Genomic DNA, 26059 nt, shown 5'->3' on the forward strand with positions numbered 1-26059 from the left:
CCAAAACACAGCAGAGCCAACTGGCCTAGTTTGGTCTGCTTCTTTTTATGCATATGTTAGCTTCCTCTTATCTTACAGATATGTCAAAGTTAGCTTGAGATTCCTCATTTTACTCAAAAACCTCTTCCTATCACCCAATTTCCATATTCCAGTATGCTTAGAGGGCATGACTGGATTATCAATGCTTAAATCAAAATACTCATTAGGAATTTAGAATAGACACACAGAATTAAAATTTATGCTAGAGTTTTATTTAATAGAAGTCTGAATAAGACAAATGGTATTAACAGATTCTATGGAAAGGAGTAAGCCCCTATCTTTCTTTAATTTTTTTTTTGTTCCCAAAGTCTCAAGAGAATCTGAGTGCATCTCCTTCAACCCAGAATAATAACCAAGGGCCCATGCACACACATTTTTAAATATAATTTCAAGTAGTTCCTGAGACTTCTGAAACTCATCTGAATGCTTAGGTAAAATCTTTCTTCTGCTACAGATAGTTTCTGCTACAATTCCTCTGGCTGAGTATAGCCTCATTACAAGTTGCCATGTTTTAATATAGATTTCTATGTGTGATATTCTTTCAATCAGACTAGATCAGTGATGTTCCATCAGTATGCCTCAAGAAGTTTTAAAACATGAAATACCTGACTAGTTAGTTGGGGCACTTGCCTCTTTTCACTTAGATTGTCATATATAAAAATTACAACAGCCAACATAACAATAGCCATGTGGTGTGAATGAATCAAAATTATACCTATTTTTTGTCAGATCAGCAAAAAATATATTTTTTGGTGTACCGGAGAATTTTAGTAATTAGTTTATGTGTGCCATGAGATGAAAAAGGTTGAAAATTGTTGGACTGGACAGTAAGCTCACTAGATGCAGGTACTACATCTTTAATTTTAGTAATCCTAAAATCTTTGGGAAATGGCTGAGACAAAGTAGATGTTTAATATCTATCTGGTGACTGTTATTTTAATAAGATTCCACTAAATAAAGGTAGAAAAGGTATGTTGTAGAGGATTGGAGACAGAATTTATATCCCGAGTTAATTTTTTTACATTTTTAGAATTGCCCTTTATAGAACTATACTCCAAGGAAATATAGACAGAACTGTTGCCTTAGATCAGGGGTTGGCAAACATGAACAGGCAATTTATAGGCAAGGAAATACAGATGTCCACTAAGCATGTAAAGATTTTCAACCACATTAAACAAAAAAATGTGGTGTTACTGGTAATGTGACTTCTCTAGAAATTTTGAGTTTTACTTAACACAAAGTTCCAAGTAATATCTTCCACAGCAAATTGTTTGTGTTCCTTTTAAAGCAAAACTCAGGAGAGAAAAGTATATTTTGTTGTCTCTAATTCTTTTCCTCTCATTCTCTCTGAAACCCAATCTCAATCAGGCTTTCAATTCCACTGTTCCTTATCAACTGATATGCTGGTCATTAAAATTTCTCTTTCATCTTACTTAACAAAAGCAGCATTTGATAATTAACTATGCCCTCCTCTGTGAAACATACTCTTTACTTGATTTCTAAGACAACAAAATCCCGTTCAGAGCTGCTATTAGTCTCCTTTGCTGGTTCTTCCTCTTCTCCCCAACCTGTCAACACTGGAATACCAAGAGCTCAGTTTTTGGATCTCCTCTTCTCTCCATTTATACTCACTCTGAGCTGATCTAATCTTATTGCTCAACTTCAACTAATGTCTGTCTATATGCTACCTACTTCCAAATTTTCTAGACAGCCCAAGCCTTTGCCCTGAAATTCATACATGTTATCTGACTTGAGCAGCAACAGTTATTTGAAGCTGTTCTTCCTCCTATACTCACTCCCCTTTCTAAAACCTGTTTCATTTTTGGTATTCCTCAATGCTGAAAAGAAAATCTGCAACTTACACATCAATGTAAGGAATAATGTTAAGGTTCCATAAAGAAAAGCCAAATACATAAGAAGTAGCTGAATATAAATAGGTGAATATAATAAAGAATTTTAGCTGAACATAATAAATAGTGACAACAGATTAGTAAATTTTAATTTACTAAACCATAACAATTCTATTACTACTAACCTAGAGCAAAAGTAGAAAAAACCTGGAATTCTATTCCCATGCAATTGTCCTCATTAGCATTTATTTTCATATCATTTATCTTAAATATCCAATGAACAGGGGAAAACAAATCAACCACAGATATATTTTAAACTGAAATATAATCTAGAAGAAAACTATGTCAGAATTTAATATAAAATCTATTATATTCTAAAACAGATTTTTCTCAGTAACATTAATAGCACTGTTTAAAAATAAAAAGCGAGTAGAGAACTTTCCTTCTTATTTCTCTACAAGAAATAGAATGAGAAGGCCCCAAAAGGAGGGAAAAAATGAAGAATGCAGTAACCCAAAATCTAAGGAGAGTCTCGAGAGAGGGGCTGTTTAAGAGGTCATCCAAGTATGAGAGAATGAAGACCAAAAACAGATGTCCCTGGATTTAACAACATGAACATCAATGTCATTTTACTGAGAAGAATTAGGAGGAGGGCTGGTAAGGTGGAAATCAAAATTCAATTAAGTTCAAGAATAAACAGGAGGAGAAGAAACGGTGCTAGTTTTGTTAACATAATTTGAAGAATGGCTCTAAAAGAAAGAGATGGAACAGTAGCTAGACAAGAGTTCATAGTATAGAGTGTACATGGAAGGTATAACTAATGTTTACCTTCCTTTAGTGTTGTTTGAACTCTCCCAGAGAAAAATCTTTATTTTCTTATGCTTCTTAGACTATGATTTTAATCATTTAGGCAGTACCAGTTATGAAATAGTATTATATAAAAATATGATAGTGCCTTCTTCAGGCCTACTAAGGTATATCTGCAATACTTTTTAGGTCTTTCTTCTTTCTTTGTAAAATTAAAATAGCTTTTCTATTTGCTTTCTGATATCTTTCGTTACTTTTTGTTGCTGCTCAGATCCATTATAACTGCTATATTTAAAACAAACTTGCTAAAGTGCCTGAAATTAAGGTTTTCTATCAGTACAGCATATAAATGTTAATAAAGGGAAGAGCCAGACTTCAGTACTTCAATTTATACTTCTGTGTTCTGAAAACATTAAAATTTAGTTAAGAATAAAGAATTTGATAAAAGTAATACCTCAGGAGGTGCAACATTCTGCTACCATATAAAAAGAACAGAGTACAGTTTATGAACCAATCAAGAAAGAAACTATACTTCAACCCAAATACACAAAATTTCCTTGGAGGAGAAATGAAAAAATAAAAGTTTAGTTACCAGCTAAGAAATTAAATCTACTGGTAAACTTCCTCTGCTAATAGCATACAATCAGATAAGAGTCTAAAAGTAAGGAACCAAAAATAAAACCAACTTTAAATTTTGAAGTATGCAACATGGATGGCGTAACATTCATCTCTCTGCATTTTAGAACATTGTGTGGGAGGAATGGTCTCCAATATCAAGATTTATAAAATGTATAAACTCACTAAATAATAAGTTACAATGTCCTATGTCTTTCTTATACAGACTATTAAAAGGTGTTTTTAAAGGACTTGCCCCAGTATCACTCTTTATATAAAATGTAAATTTCATGTCATTCTCTGCTTGAAAGCATTCAATGGCTCCCCAGTGCTATCAAAATACATTAGCCTTGTAACCAAGGTCCTCCATGATATACTTCTACTACCAATTATTCATTCATTACCCAAATATTTATTTTGGCTTGATGGTGGTGACTCAGCAGAGTAGTAATAGCAGTGAAGATGGTAAGAAAACACTAGATTATAGATCTATTCTGAAGGTAAAGACAACAGAATTTCCCAATGTACTGAATATGGGATATGAAAGAAAAAGAAAGAATGGCTCCAAGATTTTTGGCCTGAGCAAGTAGGACAAAGCTGCAGTTAAGAGAGATTATCTTCATTAAAAATGGGTATTATACAATAGTGAAAAGCAAGTGCTTCCCAGAATACAGCTTATATTCTCCTTAAGTTATCCTCCTGTAAAATACCAGAATACCAATTTAACATTATTATCGTATTCACAGCCTTGTATTTAATGGCCTGTGTTTTAATTCTTGTCTCAGTCCTGAGGGCAAATACTACATTTTACCTTTAAATTTTCAAAACTATTAAGAGCCTGACTTGTCACTATATAGGTTTACTGAATGAAAAGATGCTCTTTGGGAATAAGGTCATCTTTTAATAATAAAAAATTTCTACCCCAAAAGCTGGTTCAAATATACTGGGGGGAAACTACCCCTGTGTCTCCTAGTCCTGTCTCATGTTTTCATTCTTTGAACAAACTAGAAACCAGATGCTGTCTCATACAATAAGGTCATCCCTCTCAGAAAGTTCTAACAACCCTGGCCAGGTAGCTCAGTTGGTTAGAGAGCTGTCCTGATACATCAAAATTACAGGTTTGATTGATGGTCAGGGCACATACAAGAATCAACCAATGAATGCATAAATAAGGGGAACAACAAATCAATGTCTCTCTCTTTCTCTAAAATCAATACAAAAAATTTAAAAGGATGCTCTAGCATTAAGAACATAAAGATGTCATGCCCGTCTGAAAGGAACTGACAAAGTTTCATATAGGAATATTTGAATTTGACCATGAAAGCAAAGTAGGATTTTCTCTTTCTCTCCTTTTTCTCTCAATATTTAGGTTTTAGAAAGATCATTCAGAAGATAAGAGGGAAGATAGTAGATTGGGTAAAATCAAGGGGGCAAGGGAAGCATATGGATAATGTCTTCATCAAACATATAATCAGCTTCAAGGTTTCTGGCTTCCAGCAATGGTGGTGTCATTTACCAAACAAAAAATAATAAAAGAAACCAGATTTCAATGGGAAAATCAATTGTAAAATGCTATTTGTAACACTTGAAGCAAATAAACTAGATTTTTATATTGCTACTCAATGGTAAGAACAATTGCTCTAGGACTTTGATCAATTGTGTACTGACTTGAAATTGTTATCTCATAGTGTTTATACTGATCCATCTTATCACTTCCTAGACTATAAACACCTTGCGGATAAGGGCCATATTTTCCTCTTACTTTATCTTCCTTCTTAGAGCTTCACACAATGCCTCCCACAGAATGGATACTTTATAATTCTGAATTCTGTGAAATTAAGAATCTATCAAGTTAAGAGGTCATTTTAGCCACCATCATTCTAACTTTCTCTGCAACTAAAAGAAATTTAAATCTTTATGAGAATGTTTTATTCAACAGTTCATTAAAGCTATTCAAAAAAAATTAAATTTAAATAATATGCTAACCTGGAGAGCATGTCTCATTTTGTGATAGAACTTCAGACTCATCTTTTTCACCTGAAATATCCTCTTCATCAGAGAGAACCAAAAAGGCTTCTTTTGGCAAACTCTCACTACTTTCTTGTTTAGATGGTGACCCAAAAGAACCTTCCATCTTCTCTTCCAAATCTGGATTTGTTTCATCAATTGGAAGGAGACAAGTTTTAGAAAAGCAAGTAAGTTCATCTTCAGCAGGTGCAAGCTTTTCCAAAATAGGAATAATTTCATCTGTCTCCATAGAATCTGTATTTTCTAATATATTCTCATTTTTGTCATCTTTTATAACATTTTCACTAATGGATTCTGTGAGGTCGGTAGAATTTTCATCTTCATTCTTTTCATTTTGGTCAATTTCTGTACTGCTAGATATAGCTTCTTCTTCAAGAACAGGTTCTGTGACTGTATCTTCCTCTAACTGCTTTTCATTTTCAGGAGGTAGATCTGGACAAATAATTGTATCATCTGCTTCTAGAGTTTCCTCATCGGCATCAATATTACTATCAGCTTTATTTTTCTCATCAAAGGAGAAAATTTCGTCTAACTTTTCATCATCCCCATTTTTTTCAAGAAAACCATGATCTTTATTGCTAGGCTCTATATTGTCAGTGTCAGGAACTGGCTCACAAACTGGTACAGAACTTGGTTCAAAGGTGGGATCAAAGGCTGATTCAGAAGTTGGTTTATCAGAAGTCAGTTCATCAGAGACCAAGTCACCAGAGGCTGGATCAGCAGAGGCCTGATCACCAGTGGTTAGATCACCGCAAGCTGGATCACAAGAAGCCAGATCACCAGAGGCTGGATCATCACAGGCCAGATCATTGGAGGCTGAATTATCAGAGGTCGGATCACTGGAGATTGGTTCACTGGAGACCAATTCACTAGGGACTGGTTCACCGGAGACCAGTTCATCAGAGACAGGTTCACCAGGTGTCAGTTCACTAGAGACTGGATCTCTGGTGACTGGCTCACCAGAGCCTGGCTCACCAGAGACCGGTTCACCAGAGACCAGTTCACCAGAGACCGACTCACCAGAGACAGAGTCACCAGAGGCAGGATCACCAGAGGCAGGCTCATCAGAGGTGCGAACACCAGACGTGGGATCACCAGAGGTGGGATCACCAGAGGTGGGATCACTACAGGTTAATACTTCAGAGGCCAGATCTCCAGAGGCTGGTGGATCTCCAATATCCTGATCACCTGAAGCTGGATCACCAGAAACTGGTTCAGTGGTCAGTTTAGAGGTTATTTCAGGAGTTATATTACTAGGAGACAAAGGTTCACACTTTAACTCATCATCTGGCTTGTTTTTTACATTAACATTTAAGGAACAAGATGTTTCTTTCCATTCTGAGTTACTTTTTTCAGGGTTAAAGCAAAATTCTTCAAGGCCATTCACCTCGTCCTTGTCATTAATATAATCCATATTTTCCAAAGGTGATGTTGGGTCCAAATCTCCATTTTCATGATTACCATTTAACAGCTTGGCATCAGTTTTGAACAGTTCTTCTTTGACCTTGTAAACTGCTTCCAGTTGTTGACGATCACTCACCCTCATTGTTTTTCGAGCCTTAAAGACTTTTTTCTGAGGTTCTTCTATACCATCCATTTTGAATCTTTAAAGAGAGAGAGAGAGAGAGAGTTTAATAACTGAAACAGAAACCATCTAATTATACACTTACTGTAAATTGATCTTACAAGCAAACAGCACTTCCTGTAATTTTGAAATGACCTATAGAAAGCGTAACAATCCATGCTGTATGTTAATTATAATATTTATTAATTTATGTAATATAAAATCGATAATAGGTATTGTCCACAGATCAATTACCAGAAGTATTAGAAAAAAGTGACTAGTTTTCATTCTTAGTAAGCTTAATGAGTTCAGAGTCTCATGGAAATAAAAAAGTAGGTGGAGAAAAAAAACAGGTAAGAGAATGAAAAGAGCAAGGGTATGGGAAAGAGGTACAGAGATAAGGAAGAAAGAAGGGAAAATTAGGAAAGACAAAGGAAAGATTTAAGAGATGCCATCAGGAAAGTGAAAAGACAATTCACACAATAGAGGGAAATGTCTGCAAATAATCTATCTGATGAGATAATTTGTATCTAGAAAATAGAAAACGCTGTTACAACTGAGTAACAACAACAACAAAAATTTAAAAATGGGCAAAGGACTTGAACAGACATTCCTTACAGGGGCATCCAACCTTTTGATGTCTCTGGGCCACACTGAAAGAAGAAGAGTTGTCTTGGGCGACACACTAAAGACACAAACACCAACAAAAACTGATGAGCACAAAAAAGGTTTTAAGTAAATTTACGATTCACACAGAAGGAGAACACCATGTGAAGACTGGAGTTAGGCTGTCACGAGCCACACCTAAGAGGAAGGTCTGGAACAGATACTCTCTTAGTTCTACGAGTATGGCCCTGCCAACACCTTGATTTCAAAATTCTAGCCTCCTAAAAGATACACAAAAAGGCAATAGATAATAAGCAATAAATATGAAAAGAGGCTCAACATCATTGGTCATCAGAGAAATGTAAATGAAAACCACAATGATATAACACTTTACACACAACGGGATAACTATAATCAAAGAGAAAAACAAGTATTGGCAAGTATGGGCAAACTGGAACTCTCACACAATGGTGATGGAGTAGTAAAATGGCGCAGCTGATTTGGAAAACAGTCTGGCAGTTCCTCAACACGGTAAACATTAATCATTACTTTTCAATCTTTCCTTTTTTATAAGGTATATATATAAAGCTATAAATTTCCCCCTAAGCACTGTTTTACCTGCATCTCACATTTTGATGTGTTATATTTTCATTGTTGTTGTGTTAAAATATATTTTAATTTCTATTGTAATTTCTTTCATTGATGAGTTATTTAGAAGTATTTTTTTTTAAAGCAACACATTATGACCATGTGTAGCTCATTAAAAAAAAAATACAAGGTTGGTTTCACATTCAAAAATCAAGCAATGTCATAAAGCATTATGATTTTTTTTTCAGCCCAACCAAGGTATCCACTTGATAAAAATCAGAGTCCTATTCCTCAATGCCTGAGAATGTGATCTTACTTGGCTAGGGTCTTTCCAAAAATAATCAAGTTAAAATACTGTCATTAGAATGGGTCCTAATCCAATATTAACTGGTGTCCTTATAAAAAGGGGAACTTTTGTACGGAGACACGCACATAGGGAGAGCACCATGTGAAGCCTGGAGTTAGGCTGCCACAAGCCACAGCTGGGAGGAAGGTCTGGATCAGATCCTCCCTTAGCTCCAGAAGGAGCATGGCCCTGCCAACACCTTGATTTCTAGCCTCCAAAACTGTGAGACACTAAGTTTCTGTTATTTGGGTGAAAAAAGCAGTATGATTTATCAAATAAAACAGAACAGAAAGTGAAATAAACAATAACTCTTAACAGATACAGAATATTCATTCATTTGACAAAATTCAATAGTGACTCATAATTAAAGCTCTTGGGAAACTTAATAGAAGGAAACAACTCAAATCTAATAAAGATAATCTACAAAGATATCATACTTAGTGGTGAAATAAGATCAGAGCCAAGAGATGGATGCTCCCTCTCACCATTTCTGGCCATTGCAGTAAGGCAAGTAAAAGAGGGCAAGGAGTTGATCCTAGAGAAAGACAATGTCACCAGTCTATGGTGGAATAAAACAAAAGTTGTTTGAGGACCTAAGATGTACAGGGAACAAGAATAATGCTTTCACATTCTATTATTCAGTAGGAATGATGGTACAATATGCTTGCTTTGGCTGGAGAAGGAAAAAAAGCATTCTCTGAGGTATCAGAACTTATCTGAGGCTCACAGGCTGGCCTTAATATCATTACAAATTGACTTGATGCTTATGGCTAAGCCATATTTTCTCCTGTTGGACATAAAACCACCACTAGATTCAAATTAGGTAAGGTCAGAGTACAACCCTTTAAATACCAACCATCTCCCTTTCAGACTAAAACTAAGTGATGGCTATTATTTATTAATTGCAGCTTTAGCCTCACTGTAGTCTTCCTCACTATAGATAAGATTTATTGAGATACCCAAGCAAAGAATAGCCCCTACTTTCTGACAGCATGCAATCCAGTGAGATCTAGTTCCTCAAACTCTACCCAAAATGATGCAACTTAAGACCAAATCCCATACTAGGTTTTCTTCTAACACCCTCTTACTAATGTGCCTCAGTTTCCCATGATGAGCATTCTCCCTAATGCAACAAATTATAAACCCAACTTGTTAATTACAGGTATGTTCTTAGTGTTCCATTGTTCCATTGGCTGCAAGGCATAAAACAATTGCCTAGTCTATTTGCTGGAGGCCAGTACGGTTTGAGAACCTAGGCCTCTGTCACAGTACTTCTAGATTATGGTACATTCTGCATTTGTTCTGTCACACTAAGAAAATTACTTTATATTTCTTTGCCTTGCTAGCCTTTTAATTTAAATTATGGAACTGAGTAAAACTATTTTAAAAAATTATTTTACTACTGAGCAGAAACTTCAATGCAAAATTATTATAGGTACTATTTTAAGGATTATTAATTGCAGTTTAAAATTTAAACTTCAAGATTTTTCCTTATCCACTATCCATTGCAAACTCAAGCTAACTGAAAAATTTTCTGCAAAGAAGATACCATGCAAATTTTATAGTCACTTTTCTGTGCTGACTCCAAAGATACAAAATAATTAAATTATAATATGTGGAATATGGTTACCCTTTAAATATTTTCAAATACTGAACTGTAATTCTTTTCGATTTTGATTTCATAATATCCACATTTCTCAGCTGTTAATATGAATCATTGACAGTTATTACTAATCACATTAAAAGCAAGCACTCTCTAAGAAAAGTATATTTTCATAATTTTTAGTAACTACTATGAACATGAATCCTGCAGATAGAAACATGGATTTGAATTCCAGCTCTCCCACGTACTTACATGATACAGGACAAGTTACCTAACATTTCAATTTTTAGTTTCAGCTACCTTAAGAAGGAAGTATCAGGGCCTGCAACAGAAATTGTGGTGATGATTAAATGAGATTCTATGCATTAAGCACTTAAAATGTAGCAAGTACTCAAAAAATATCTTAACTGTCTGTATATTTGTAATGTTTTAAGGCATAAACTAGATAATCTGAGACAAATTTCTCTGAAGTATTTTTGTTATTTTATATACTAAATAGAAAATCCAACATGTAAACATCACTACCAAATATCATCTAATAAACTGCCAGCACCAAATAACATTTAACAAAAATAAATATAATCCAAGCAAACTGGTTTTATCAACAAAATTGCTATTCGATTCAGAAATAATACAGTACTGTACAAAGAATTACAGAATAACTACCTTCTATACCCACAAGGGAGCACACTACAGCCATTTACCAGATCTAATATGGGTTCTAAGTATAATGAAAAACAGAGAGAGCAATAAGGAAGTAGCATGAACAACCAGTTTAAACTAGTTCAGCCGTATCTGTGCAAACCAATCAGCAGTAGGTTTTTAAAACCTATTTTGCATAAGCAAAGTATATTTAAGAAAGACACATATTAGAGAATGGAGTGTTACCTGCAATCAAGTCTCCATGGCTGTATTACAGAAACAAAACATTTCTAATGATCATTTTAAATACCATCATCTGTAACTGAGATGCCATTTACAAAACTATTCTACAAAAGAAATACTGCTTTTAGGTGGCAACACAACAATCATGAAGCTCTTACATGCCTATAATTCATTTTCCCAGGAAAAAAGCATTTCTATTTTATAGTACAAAATGTCTACCATATCTAGACATAAATGTGTAAAATGTGATGAACTTTCTGCTGAAAACATTTTTTTCATGAGAAAGATCGTAAAAAAAAATTTTTAAGGTAAATATATTTTTATGAAGAAGGTAAGATTTTAAAAGTGTTTTTAAGTCCTTACTCTATATACTTAGATTCAGAAACTCTGGGGAAATATCATCACTGATACAATCTTTTGTACAGCATTACCAAAGGAATTTATATTTAAATAACCAAAAAGGGTGTGTTACCTGCAAATAAGTCTCTATGGCTTAGAATTATTTTTCAAATTGTGGGCAAATTATTTTTAAGGAAAACCCAATAAGCCTCTTCTTCTTTAAGCGAAAACATTATTTCCTTCTTTGCTTCATCCCCCTCCACCCACTGTTTTCACTCTTCTTTCTAGCAAAGAGATCACAGCTATGAAACAACAAAGGGAAGTATTTCCAAAAGCTGTAATGTCTTAACCTACAATCTGCCTGCTCAGAAAGCTCAAGAATTTAAGTGGCTGTTCAAGAGCTGCTCACAAACTCAGCCAATCATTAGCCAGCATTCTGATTCCTGCCCAGCAACAGGAGACAGACAATAAGGTCAGAGAAACATAGTTAAAACCTGGATCCGCAATACTTCAGTGAGGTTCTTTTTCTTTGTCTGACATAAATAACCTAGAACGTAACTACATAAAATCCTAAATCCATATAAAATACTTTAAATATATCCTATAAATGAATAAGATTTACACCTTTTATCCTATTTTATCTTCCTTTAAATGTCCATGAATGTTTCTAGAAATATAGATCAATTCCCTACCTGGGGAGTGAGTCGAACATGGACAATACATAACAAGGACATACTTTTGTACACAACGGGTTAGAATCTGCAAAATTCACATGTAAGTTTCTTTTTAAAAATCCATAGTCATGAACACTTATAAAACATAACTAAAAATCCAGCGAAAACTTAAATCCAAATAGCCCAAAATTATTTTATGCCCATCTATCACACAGATTTACAATTTCAAAAATCTATGTATCCTGACCCAAAGGTTTACTATCGATAACATTACAATGTTTTATTGTCTACTGCACTGTAGATGTCTACTTCTTGACAACCTATATTAAGTGTTGTAAGTACAATTACTACATCCTTTTCTCATTAACTGCCTTTCACAGCAGGTTACAAAAAGGTTATATGAGCTCTGCCCTTTGGAAGTACTAAAGCAAATGTGTACATTACACAGTACATAAACATTCATGTAAATTGAAGGGAATTTTTTATGTTACCTAATTCTACAATACATTCCTTTAAAAGTAAATTGTAAAAGAAAAATAGGAAATCCATCCTAAGAATATATTTTTTCTCAAATTCACTATCTATCAAATGTTCTTAGTAAATTAGTTTTTAAAATAAACCTCATTTTTTTCTCCTTCAATTACGGATGAACCTTGACATTTTTCAAAACATACCCAAGAGGGAGCTCACTGCAGCCATACTCATAGTTTACATAATCTCCCCACAGGCAAAATAAATCAGCCGCTGCTTCAATGCTTCAGTCTTGTGAGAGACCAGAAATTCACTGTCTGATTGGCTCAAAGCCGTAGTTGCCTATAACCAATCAGATATTAGCAGCAGAACCTTGCCCAGCAACAGGGGAAGCAGATGCGGGCAAGTGCTTTACCAAGATTCCAAATAGTGTGAAAATGTACCTGAACAGTGAAACTGAAACATATTTGTAACATACCCCTAGATCCTTTGTCTGAATAACAGCTCTAAGGTAGGGTTTTCTGATTAAATAAACAAGGAGGGTCTGTACTACTGCTTTCGAAGCAGCCCTAACTGACAAAGGAATAGAAAGTACCAGGACTGTTGGTTCAAAATGCACACACATACAAACATGATGTTAAATCAAAGTTATGGATAGCCAGTGAAGTACACTTTAAAATAAAATAGCAAAAGCTTACAAAATGTTAACCAAAACCACTTAAGTGGACCTGACACTTCTATCTTTGACACAGGCACTCTAATTACATTCATGTTGTTAACTGACATTATTAGTATAACATTATTCTGAATGGGATGCTGCAAATAACTTTTATTCAAATTTGAGTTTTCATTAAATGGAAACTTAAGTAAATAATAGTTAACAGACCTGACTAATAATGGCCTGCTCATAAAAAAATCACTTTATGCTGATGATTGCTAGACTTTTTAGCAATACAACTCTGCTACTAGATTTTTAAGTACTCAGTTGAAAACTATGTGATTTTATTTTATATCCCTAAAATTTAAAGAATTTTGCAATAGTCCTGAAAATAAAATCATAAAGAACAATCAGTGTGTCGCATGGTAAATGTTAATCTGATTTTCTGTTTACTGCCCATTAATTAGACAGGTGAACCTGATAATACAATGGTTCATCCACTTTGATACTCCAGTGCTCAAGTTAAGTATACAGACTTTCAAAACTTTTATTTTAAACACTGGGTATCTTATCACCTCGGTTAATAATTATTTTTCTAAAATTTTAATAAAATATACTACTTTCACTATTTCTGTTTCCATATTCTCTTGCTTTGTAGATATTCTCATCCCCAGTCAATCACAAAGCACTGGCAATATTTACTTGAGGACCCTGAGCACTCACAAATTCAGTTAAGTATTGAGTGACCATGATATTTGACACCTCAACAAACAATCCCTTCTGCCTGTCATCAATGTCATGATACTATTTGGGTATCAAAATGTGAAATGGAATATCCCCTAAGTCAATTTTTTAAAATAATCAACAACAAAGGAAATGGGGAGTTTGCTTTACTAACAATTCCTGGACAAAACAGGAGCAAATCATGATCTCCAAATTTTGGTTATGTCAATATCAGAATGGTCACTCCGCTAATTTGTTGTATTCATTGCTTTGTTTTGAGAGATTCTAGGGCTGCCTACATGAAAAAAATTCAGGATACTTTAAAATCATTTCTTCAAGTTTATTTTTTGGGATCATTCTTTACATATAGGCAAGTTAAAACTAATTCACCTGACCCCCCAAATTTGCAATTTTAGAATACATTTATCAAACTGCATCCTCTTGGAAAAACTAGCCAGTTATTCACCGGCGCCCTACCTTCTAGCTTATCCCACTTACCAAACTCTAATACCACCTTTGCTGGCAATGAGTGAAGTTACAAAAGGCTATGTATTTTTAACTGACACTTGTCAAGGGGCAAATTATATGTCAGACACTCTATCAACGCATATTCTTTCCTCATTTAAGTGAAAATTTATGTAAATTCAATTTTACAAACGACTGGAATTAATACATCAATAATGAAGCTGCTATCATGCACTCCATTACACAGATAATAATTTTAACTTAGTAAGGTCAACCAGGTACCCAATTTTGCAGCCAAGTTGTTTTTATTAGCATCCGCACCCTTCTTATGTATTTCAGCCTTTAAATTTTGCTACCATGGGGTGTTCTATTTTAACAGCAATAAATTATGTAACATTTGTCACTTTTTCTTCTCTCTTCGGAAATGAAGTCATTTAATATCATTGCTAAGCTGAATGTACAAAGACAAAAAGATTTAAAGTTGGGGGATTGAGGGAGAAATGAAGAGTGGCTGCTAAAGAATACAGGGTTTCTTTATGGGGTAATAAAAATGTTCTAAAATTAACTGTAGTGATGCATAACTGAGTATTTTCTTTCCTTTATTTTTATTGTTAACACTAACACAGATGTCCCCATACAATTGAAAATCTTTTGACACCACTGAGTTCAGTACCAGACACAGGAAAGGAGGATAGGGGAATGACTGGAGGTGAACAAAGGGTGGGGGGGTGGGAGAGAGGGCTGGGGACATCTGTAATAGTGTCAACAATAAAAATTTTTAAAGTTTAAAAAGCCACTGAGCTGTACAGTATCTCAATAAAACTTATTTTTTTAAAAAAGGAACAGCAGAACTACAGTTGAATAATTGTTTTTCAATTGTTCTTAAAACTAACCTCCCTTTACTGGGTCACACTTCTAGCATGGACAAAACAACTATACCAAGAGAACTTAGTACTGGTTCATACTTCAGGAAGTTTACATTTCTAGGCCAACAAGTACATCTGTACTTGTTTGTACCAGTGACAAAAGGAATACATGTAAAATAACAGCAACCTTATTCTCTATGTGCTCATCTTAGGTAAGACAGTCATCCTTTTCCCCTGTCCTAAGTGGGGCAAAATTCTGAAGCTTATCTCACAGGATGGTACCAATGGGCATGAGATACTCATAACACAACAAATTTTATCAACACAAAAACAGTGCTGAGCGTGGTGTGAACACTCCAACTATATAAATTGATAAAGTTTTGTACACACAGAAAATGCAATGAAGTATCTTCTTCCAGAAGGACTAGACAGTCTTAAGTAAAAAAAAATAATAATTCTCTTCTATTATAAACTGGTACTATAACCAAAGGCTTTATATGTAATTAATGTTGATAAATTTATTTTACAATGAGATATACTACTGAACTTCCTGTAGTTACACAAGGCTTAGTCACATTTTGTCAACATTGTTCTTATTCATATAATGTATCTGGCCACCATCTACTGTACTGGCTAGTACTTTAAATGTATCTCTTTAGAAATAATTATCATACATAGACTTTAATACCTATATTTATGTATTGTTTAATCCAACACTTCAGCACATTTCGTCATGTCCCTGTCATTATGATGTGCTTCATTTAGCAAAATGAGTCATTTTGCAAAAAATAAAAAATAAAGTAAGTATTTTGGCATAATATTAATGAGCTATATAGTGTGGCACACAGTATACACTTAATAAATACTGGTTAAAAGAAGGATGAATTATACAAATATAGCTAACACCTAAAATAATTCTTAAATGAGAAAACTATTCTTTTAGGAAGCAAAGGTAATAATCGAGAATATTTTGACAGGACTGTAAACTAACATGCTGGCATGTTCACATACACTAAGTTTACAAACAGAGGACAACCTCTCTTTAGGGAGTCAGGATGCTTATTAACTAACAAAAAATAACAATATATGTCCACATAATGCTGCCTCTGATACAGTGTAATATATAGCCAAATTAAAGTTAACCAATTATGACATGAGAGACATTTTTCAGCCTTTATAAAACTTGTTTAGATAGTTTGAGTTCATACTTCAAGAAATAAAACAACCATTTTGAAAATTTTTTTGCTTATAACTAAATAATGAAAATCTTCTTTAAAATAATAAACATATCCCAAATAGAGCCTCCTGCAGCCATCTTATCAGTTTTCTCACAGCAACAGAAACTAAAATACAATTTGCATAGTCACAGTGGTTGGCTAAAGGAAGCTAGCTCTTATAACCAATCAGAAAGCTAGAAACTGGGCAACCATAAGAGGATTTTAAATCTGCCTGGCAACAGTCTAAAAATAGAAACAATATGCTACTATGAATCCCAGAATAGATACGAATATGAGAGCAAAACTACCAGTAAAAACACTATTTTTCTTAGGGAAAGAAAATGTGCTTTGCATTTCATCATCTAAAATATTAACTTGGTAACTTTTCTTGGACAATTAAAGAAAATGAATGCTAAGCTAAATAGGCACTTTCCATTTAAACTCATCATCCAAATTATTTTACATGTGCATGTGTGTGTATGTACATAAATATTTAAGTGTTTTTCTTTTTTCTTTTTGCTTTAATCACACAGTTCTAGTTAGTATCTCTAATATCTGATATCTCTTAAAATCTGAACAGCACTGCAATGTTTTATAGCACTTTTCCCCTGTAATTATTTGGGAAACTGAGTTACACAGAAGAGACTGTTTGTTGTGTATTAAAAATACAAAGGTTAAATAACTTATGACAGCGGATCTTTAAATAGGGTGAGGATTATGCCTTATTCATTTTTAACACACATTTGTTCCAACATAAAGCAGTGTCTTCTATACAATAGATATTCAATAATTATTTTCTCAATCAAATTAAAATAATTTGTCAGTGAGGAAAACAAATTATTGAGGTAAACAATGTGCAGCCTAATGTAATAACTATGAAGATTATAGGCCAGTAAGAAATAACTAAAACAGGAGGGTGGGAGGGAAGGAAAGAAAAAACAACTTTTTAATTTCAAGAATTTAAATTATAGCTGCTGAAATAAAAGGCTGGTTAGACAGTCATGTTAAAATGAAGTTACTTATTAAAACATGATCTATGCATTTCTTACATTGACTCCCATCAACGTGATTTAATGAAAGGGTAAATTTATTTTAATCATGAATAAAGCCAGAAACAATGCCTTTAAAACATATAAGAATGCAGACAGTTTTAAGTAACAAAAAGAGCTCCAGTGAAGGATGGAGAAAAAGAAGCAAGGGAAGGAGGTAGGTTTGGGTGGGGAGGGGGAAAAATGCAGACAACTGTAATTGAACAACAATACAGTAATTAAAAAAAAAAGGGATGGAGAAAAAGCAAATGAGCGATCAATCCACTGAGTAACAATCCTTTTAATCAACACTAAGGATAGCTAGATTTTAAAATTACACTTAAACAAGCTTTTTAAAACATACTGTTATTCTGGATGAAAAGTAGCTTATTGGGTTAATTACTTTCTTAATGTTACATTCATATGTGACTTGGATATCCAAAATCTAACTACAACTGTATTCCATCTTTAAGGTAACTTAAATCTTATATACATAGATCTTGCTTACTTATCTGGACAAATAAACTATGATCTTACCATATAGGAAAGTAATATGAATTAACCCAAGTTACAATTAGTGGGGAAGAATATAATAAATGGGTCAATTTTTATAACAAGACACTATAAGAGGAAAAAACTATTTTATAACTGTAGATATATAAGTCAAATATCACTCTAAATATAAATCTCAGCATTTCAGGTTTTGTTTGGTATTATTTAAAGCAGTTAGAATTTTAATTTTTACTTACACTGTCCAGTTTTATTTCAAGAGAACAGAAAAAGCACAGTCTGCAAAACATTATTTAAAGCAGTCACAAATCTTATCACATATCGATCTAAATTTCAGGTGGACCAAATAATCAATGGTGCATGAGTATTAACAATTACTATAGCAAATAAAATGCCCTGCATAAGTTTCAATAGTTCCAGAAACTTCACCCTCCATCTTTCTATTCTCTCCTCCTTCTTGTATGTAGCCCTCCCCAAAAGAACCCACAAGTTCAAAAGTCAGGTGAGAACCAGATGTTCCATGGCCCTAGCCTATGTGTACAGAAGTCTAATTTTAATAACAAATATAACTAAAGGAAGAACACTGATCTCCTTTCATAACCTGGAAGAAGCTCAAATTCCTCTTTGTACCTATTATTTTCCTATTATTTTTGTCTTTTGTAGCAAAGCAATACTGGTACATTATCCCTCCTTGCAGGTCTAGTTAATATTATATTTGCTACAACTCTTTGAGCTAATCCTATTTATCAATCTATATCTTTCTTCAGTTGGAACTTATGGATCACTACTTCCCCAGGGAGCAAAAGAAAAAAGATTACATTCACACTGTAAAATTCTCCTGGCAAACGATGCATAAGAATACAATCTACATGTTTCTGGCAAATGTTCCTAAGAAGACTAGTTTCACAGGCGGGGTTGTCAGAAGCTATTAACAAAAGTTTATTTTGTCCTTTAAAAAAATACAGAGTTTAATTATCCAAAACCAAGAATTATCACTTTGTTTCATCTTTTAGAACCTAAAAAAATCCCCAGAGAGCTGACCAAAAAACACTACACTTCGAAAACTCTCTTAACTGCTGTCCTAACCATCAAACCAAATGAGTCAATGTTCTCTACATACTGACTGATAACCACAAATACATTGAGATGTTAGGTTCCTCTGGCCTCATCTAAACCTATACATGTTTATTGTGCTTGACACTGAATGTAGTTGTACATTTTTATTATAAGTTATAGAATACAACTAAATGTTATATAAACTGATGAACTATGAGTACCAAAAAAAAAAAAAAAATAGCTGCAGCATATGCTTCAGTAAAAGAGACTACTGCAGAAAAAACACAGCTTGGAGGGTTTGGTTTAGGCAAATCATTTAATAACCTAAGGTCCAGTTTTCCACCTGAAATAAATGGAAATTTTATTAGAAGACCTGAAAGGATCCTTTAAGTTCTGATTCTCACATAAAATTTTAGTAAATTCCACATCAAAATACACTGCTCTACTGAGGAATGGTAAGACAGGTTGGTGTGTTCATATATTCAATATTTATCAAATGCCATGTAGGACACAATTAGAGGAAAATCTTTTAAGACACTCTAAAATACAATGTGATCTAAAGTACAAAAAATATAGGCAAACAAAGTGTTACTGCATGTAGACTTTAACATAAATGTGGAAGAGGAATAGAAACACTAATACAAGGTATAGACATCTTTCTACATGAACAGCCATGAAAATTAGAATTTCTCTATTTTCTCTTACTTGCCATCTCTCCAATATAGACTACTTAATCCCAATAATTCAAAAAACATGCTTTCAAATGTGTAATTACAAACAAGGCCTCTACAGAACACTTAATGCCTTCCTTATAGGTTTAGTACTTGCAATTTTTGTGAACCAGTTATGAAAACTGACTGTGCATGAAGAAGCACTCAGATTCAAAAGGAAGAGGGAAAAAAAGAGTATGCCTTTCCTTCCAATCTCAACTTCAATTGTACTTCTGCTCATAACTCTATTTATAATTCAGTTATATTCACAAGACTTCACAAGTAGTTGCTAAGCAACAGCAACATGCTGAGTTCAGGGCTATTGGAAAGTTGGCTTTCTGCCACGTGAAAATACTTAACTGAGCCTAGCGCCTCCAGAATTTAAAAAAGAAGAAATGGGTGTGGAGGACGGGGGCAAAATACCAAAAAAATGATAAATAAAAAAAGTCACCAAGCTCTTTTCATGGGTTCACAAGTTCAGATGAGGAAACTTATTTTGTATTTACAAATATTTGTTATAATTCTCTAAATTTATCATCTTTTTAATGTTGAAATTAAGACTCTGAAGCTATTTCTTCTGGAAAATAGACAATGTTACATTTAGCCCCATCACTGTTACCAGCATAACAATTGACTCAATAAATACCTTGTGTAAAGAATAGTCCTTGGAGAGTCTAGGAAAGCAGTCTGTGGGAAACGACAGACTTTCTCTGTTGGGTCTTGTTTTCGGCCAGGGCACAAAAAAACACGGTACATTTTCTTCAAATCCCTTTATTCCCATATGCCTAGTTAACTAGTAAAAGAAAAACTTTCTACCCCAAAGTATAGTTTTTCAATTTTAAACACCTCTACTAAAAAATTAAGCATATTCAGAAATTAACAACCCAAAATAGTTATAAAAATTAACTGTCACTTTTCAACAGAAATTGAAGAGGCATTAAATATGGCTGAACACTCATTTTGACAAAAATAAAAATTAAAAACATAAAGATTACTCCTTAAACTGACATGGTTACTTCAACTTCATATTGAATGGTAAACACCATAAGCATTTCCATTAAGGGCAAAAACAAAAAGTGTGATACTATATTTAATATTGTTCCAGATATCCTAACAAAGCAGTAAGAGTTCAGTCAGAAGAAACAATGAAGAAAACATCTAATTAAGAATAGCAAGCAAAGGTATCTACAAACATTACATATATGCAAAAATTCAAAGAATGAAAATATGTGAAATATTAGAGATATATTGGACATAAGACTCAACAGAGAAAAAACATCAATTTCAGCCCTGGCCCATGTGGCTCAGTTTGTTGGGCATTGTCCTGCAAATCCAAAGGTCACATGCCTGGGTTGCAGGTTTGGTCCCAGTCAGGGTGCAGTCTCTGAGGGCGCATAGGGAAGGCAACCAATCAATGTTTCTCTCTCACATCTATGTTTCTCTCTCTTTCTCCCTTCCCTTCTCCTCCAAAAAAATAAATAAAAATCAAAAATAAATATTTTAAAAATCCATTTCAAAGGCACAGAAAGTAGTACAAGTACCTACAAATTTTGAAACAGAGTTGAAAAGTAAAAACCCTAGTGATATGGGATTAGTATACAAAAGAAAAAAGAACATTAATTAGTGAATAAAAAAGACAAATGATTCAAAAGAAAAATGAGTATCATAAACAAGCAATTCAGAAAACAACAAATATAATTCTACCTCACTAATAATTAGGGAAAGACAAAACAAAAAAATAAGTATTTTTATACACCAGATTGGCAACTATTTATAGTTAGTAACTATATACATAGTTATATACAACTATTTATAGTTAGCATTCACATACATGAATGAACGGTCTCATACACTTTTGCCAGGAGACTTCACGTCATAACCATTTTTAAGAAAATAAGATAGAAACTGTGCATCACTTTGACCCACCAAAGACACTTTGATATATTTATCTTTAGATACCCTAACATTTCAATAGGTAATATATCAGGATTGACTACTGCAGCACTGTAACAACCAAAAAAAAAAAACAAAAAAAAAAACAAATTTAACATCTTCACTAATAGTCTTTTAAATAAAACAGGACAGCATCCACACTAAAGAGTAAAGGATACTATAAGAAGGATGTGGTATATCTCTTTTATGGGCATGAATTTAACTATACAAAAAGCACCTATAGAACTCATATTACTAAGTGTGCAAACACTGGAGCCAGACATACTTTTATGAATACTGGTACTATCATTTCCTAGTTAAGTTACTTGTCCATGTTATTTATTTTCTCCTTGTCTTAGTGTCCTCATTTATGAAACTGAAACTGGAATAACACCTGCTCTCTAAAAAATGTTATGGGGATTAAATGAGAAAAATAAAGGTAAGTACTTAAATACATTTATCAGCAGTCAATAAATGTTTCCAGTTTTATGCCATGTTGTAAGACATAAAATAATTTGTTTCTAAACATTGATAAATATATTTAAGTGATATTTGAAAGTCTAGAGGGATAAATTCCAAACTCGTTGTACCAGTTCATTGGGACGATTAAAAGCGAACAAATACAGACTTTCACTTAGACTTGATATGCCAGTTTCAATTTTCACAATGAAAACACATTCATGTAGTAATTTTTATATAGCAGTTAAACTCATTCAACTTTCCCCAATCTCTTCCATGCTAATGCTAAGCAGTGACATTTATGAATGTGGATAGTGTAGTGATCCACACAGACACTAAGCTCCAGGAGAGACAAGGAAGGCAGGTTACTATCCAAAAGACAAATTCTCAGCACATCCCATGAGCAGCAAGTACTATTTGCCCACCCCTCACAATTACCTGAGTCAGCATCCATCTAATGTAAAACAGGAAATTTCAAATGCAAAAATGAGTATAATCAAGAATAATTTTTTAAAAAAACATTAGGTGCCAAATGTCACAAATTAAAAAAATTGCTAATTGGTAGCAGCATGAAGAGAAGGCATTTTAAAATAGTATATTAAAATATCCTCAAAGGGTATGGATCTTATTTCACCCTTAAGAACAAGCAGATATAAAAAGAAATCAACCTGAAGTCTTAGAAATTCAAAATATGATCTGCTTGGACACAAATGAAGTGACCCAAAGTTAGTCAAAAACAGATGTTCTCTCAAAGTAGTATATAAAGAAAAATAAAAACAGAAAAGCTAACAGACCTGAGTACATACACAGAAGCAACAAATTTCACTTTAGAGGAGCTTTAGAAAAAAGAGCTGAGAAAATAAAGGAGAAAAGAAAATAATTTAAAAATTCACAGAGCTAACTATATATGTGTATGTGTGTATATATATATACACTAAGTGTGTGTACATGTGCATATGTATACACACACACACTTTTCATAGAGAATACTTGATTACCAAAACAGGCTAAATTAAAGCAAGCAAAACTATTTTTAACACCTACACATAATGTGGTAAGACTTCAGAAAATGAGGAAATTTACATGCCAGTAACTTAAAGTAAAAAAATCATTTAACTACAAAGAAATAAGAATTAAACTGACATCAGACTTGTCTTCAGCAATACTGAATGCTAAAATAAATTATCCCCAAAGTTTAGAGGAAAAGTTATTTTTTGCCTAGAAATCTATTGTCAGAAAAAATAGTGATCAATAAGAATAGAGAGTAGCTCAGTAGATTGAGCACGGGCTGCGAACCAAAGGGTTGCTGGTTCGATTCCCAGTCAGGGCACGTGCCTGGGTTGCGGGCCAGGTCCCCAGTAGGGAGCACATAAAAGGCAACCACATGTTGATGTTTCTCTCCCTCTTTCTCCCCCCCTTCCCATCTCTCTAAAAATAAATAAATAAAATCTTTTAAAAAATAAGAATAGAGAAATAAAGACATTGTTCTCAGCAAAGACTAAGGAAAGAGACCATTGCTAATATAATTTTATAGATATAATACAGATAAAAGACATCAAAGACCCTAAAAAGAAACTCACATGAGGGAAAGAGCAATGCTCCAAAATCAAGTAAAACTCATGGGCAGGCTAAAATAATTAAGGATCCATCATCTTTAAAATCAATATTCTGAAATTAAAATCCCAGATAATGACAAAATGCAAATTAAGAGATTTAGGAGTTGCAGAACATGGGGCAAAAATAAAAAAAGTATTTCCTGGTACAACCCACTAGAAACATATATCTTTGATGTACCTAAATAATGTCACTTCAACTTACATAAAGCAAAAACAGGCTTAAAATTTTCAGGAAGAAAACTAGCAAATCCATAATTAGAGTTAAACACACCTCCTTCTAAAACCTACAGACGAAGAAAACAAAGGTAATATAAAGAATGCATTTCTCAAATAGCATGCTAAAAAAATAGAATTGTATATCCAACAACAAAGATTATGCATTTTTTATGAATACATCCAATATACATTAATACCAATCATGCACGTGTTTACAAGGAATTAATACATCAAAGACAAAAAAAAAATCACACAAGGCCACATTATCTGTCCATAACATAATAAGTTTCGATAAACAATAAAATGAACTATGTGGGGATTGACTGTGGGAGAGGTAGGTGAGCTGGGCAGAGGAGGGCAAGAGGGAAAAATTAGGACAACTATAATAGAATAACAATTAAAAATGAGAGCATAACAATAAAATGAGAGGATAACTATCTTGTTATAAGTTTTTAAAAAATCTTTTGGAATAAGGACAAAATAAATGGTGAAATAACAAGGTATTAATGGAATACAACCTTGGGGATTAAACTAAAATGATACTCAAAAGAAAACTGACAGCCTTAAATATATATATTAATTTTAAAAAAACACACAAAGTCATAAACAAGTAAAGGAGCAAAGCTATAAACCCAAAGCAAGGAATTACAATAAAAACAGAAAATTATGAGGGAAAACTCAAACGGCAAGCAATCATTGAAACCAAAAGCCAGTTTTCAAAAAGACTATTAAAAAGGGGTAAATATAGCAAAGAGAATCTAAAGAAAGTACAATAAACAATATTAGAAATTATGGAGATATAACCGTAAATGTTAATATACTTGGTTCAAATATTCAAGTATATAAGTATGTGAAAAAAGACTGAGGAATTTTAAAGCAGTAATATTCACCAGTGCTAGGTGGCTGCCACAAATGTCAATGCAAAGTTAAACTGCAAAACAGAAGTATATAGTCAAAGAGAAGGGGGCCATGTTCTAGTATTACATTCATTTAGTTCTCAGTATCATAGATAAATAGAAACTTTTATTTACATATTTATTTTATCCTCACTCAAGGACATTTTTTCATTGTTTTTAAAGAGAAACATCTTATTGGTTGCCTTCTCCTATGCACCTGACCAGGGATTGAACCCACAACCTGGGTATGTGCCCGGACAGAGAATTGAATGCATGACCTTTAGGTCTAAGGGATGATGCTCCAACTGAGCCACAGCAGCCAGGGCTAGACAGGGACTTTTAGGAAAATGGAGGATAGCTATAACCTAGAAAACACAAGGAGATTTTTATGGCTTTCTTTAAGTAGTTCAGATCTGTGATATTCATATAAAAGCGACACAGATACAAAGAAAAAGAAACAGACGTAGGTGGGCGAGGGGCAGAAACAAAAACAATGAAAGGCCAACTTTGTCTCAAAAATCAACAAATGTTAATTTGTTCAGATGTCCAACAAAAAGAAGTAACTGTCTTATGAAATGTGAGATGCTCTCTTCTGTCATTAGGAACGCTGAAGCAGAAACTAGATAATTATACCTGTCAGGAATACCAAAAATGTTCATTCCAGTGTAAAGTGTGATCATGTAGGTCCATTTCACAAGAAGACTTTGTGATTCTACAATGCCTACTAAATACATTTTGTTGCCTAAGAGAAACACAAAAACTAAAAACTCAGATTTTACCCCCCAGATTTTTGGATCATTCACACTCAACTTCAAAAGTCTCAAAGATTATACATCTTTATGCTCACAACTTTCATCATTGTCTTACATGCTTTTTTTTAGGAGTATTTGTCTATATACATAACACTCCATTGTCTTATTTTCCCTCACCTTTCTCTTCTATGACTCCCAATTCCAAAAGCAGTCGATAAATTCCTCTGTTTTGGTCTAACAACTCCTTGCCTTTTCACCTATATATAAAAACCAAACGCTCCATCTCAACTATCTTCCCAACCCAACATGCTCCCAAACAATGACTCAAGAGAAGTCTGAAAACATTTCCCAACTGTTTTTATATTTCTGTTCTCCACATCAAGTATGACCTTCTCCCCATCCAACCTCAAGCACATTAATCAAAATTGTTATCTTTCTATCACCATTTCTCCAATCCTAATGAAATTATTTACTGAGAAAACACACAAACACATAAACTTTTATAGTTTAAAGGAACATATATTAAAATATTAGTTCTAA

General features: G+C 33.5%; 1 protein-coding gene across 4 annotated transcripts in view; it reads right to left on the bottom strand.

Moving 5' to 3' along the window:
• Positions 1 to 26059, bottom strand: part of ATF7IP (activating transcription factor 7 interacting protein) — a 111551-nt gene that overhangs the window by 58734 nt on the left and 26758 nt on the right. For 3 of the 4 annotated variants that reach the window (XM_024575922.3, XM_024575921.4, XM_045184361.3), the window contains exon 2: positions 5298 to 6943. In XM_024575922.3, coding sequence (XP_024431690.2) covers positions 5298 to 6936 — 1639 coding nt within the window. In that variant the 5' untranslated portion in view covers positions 6937 to 6943. Of the gene's footprint in view, positions 1 to 5297; positions 6944 to 10298; positions 10321 to 26059 lie in introns of those variants that run through there. The other variant, XM_045184362.2, reaches the window with a different exon arrangement.

Source organism: Desmodus rotundus, chromosome 3 (assembly GCF_022682495.2).
Source record: "Desmodus rotundus isolate HL8 chromosome 3, HLdesRot8A.1, whole genome shotgun sequence".
Taxonomy (NCBI): domain Eukaryota; kingdom Metazoa; phylum Chordata; class Mammalia; order Chiroptera; family Phyllostomidae; genus Desmodus; species Desmodus rotundus.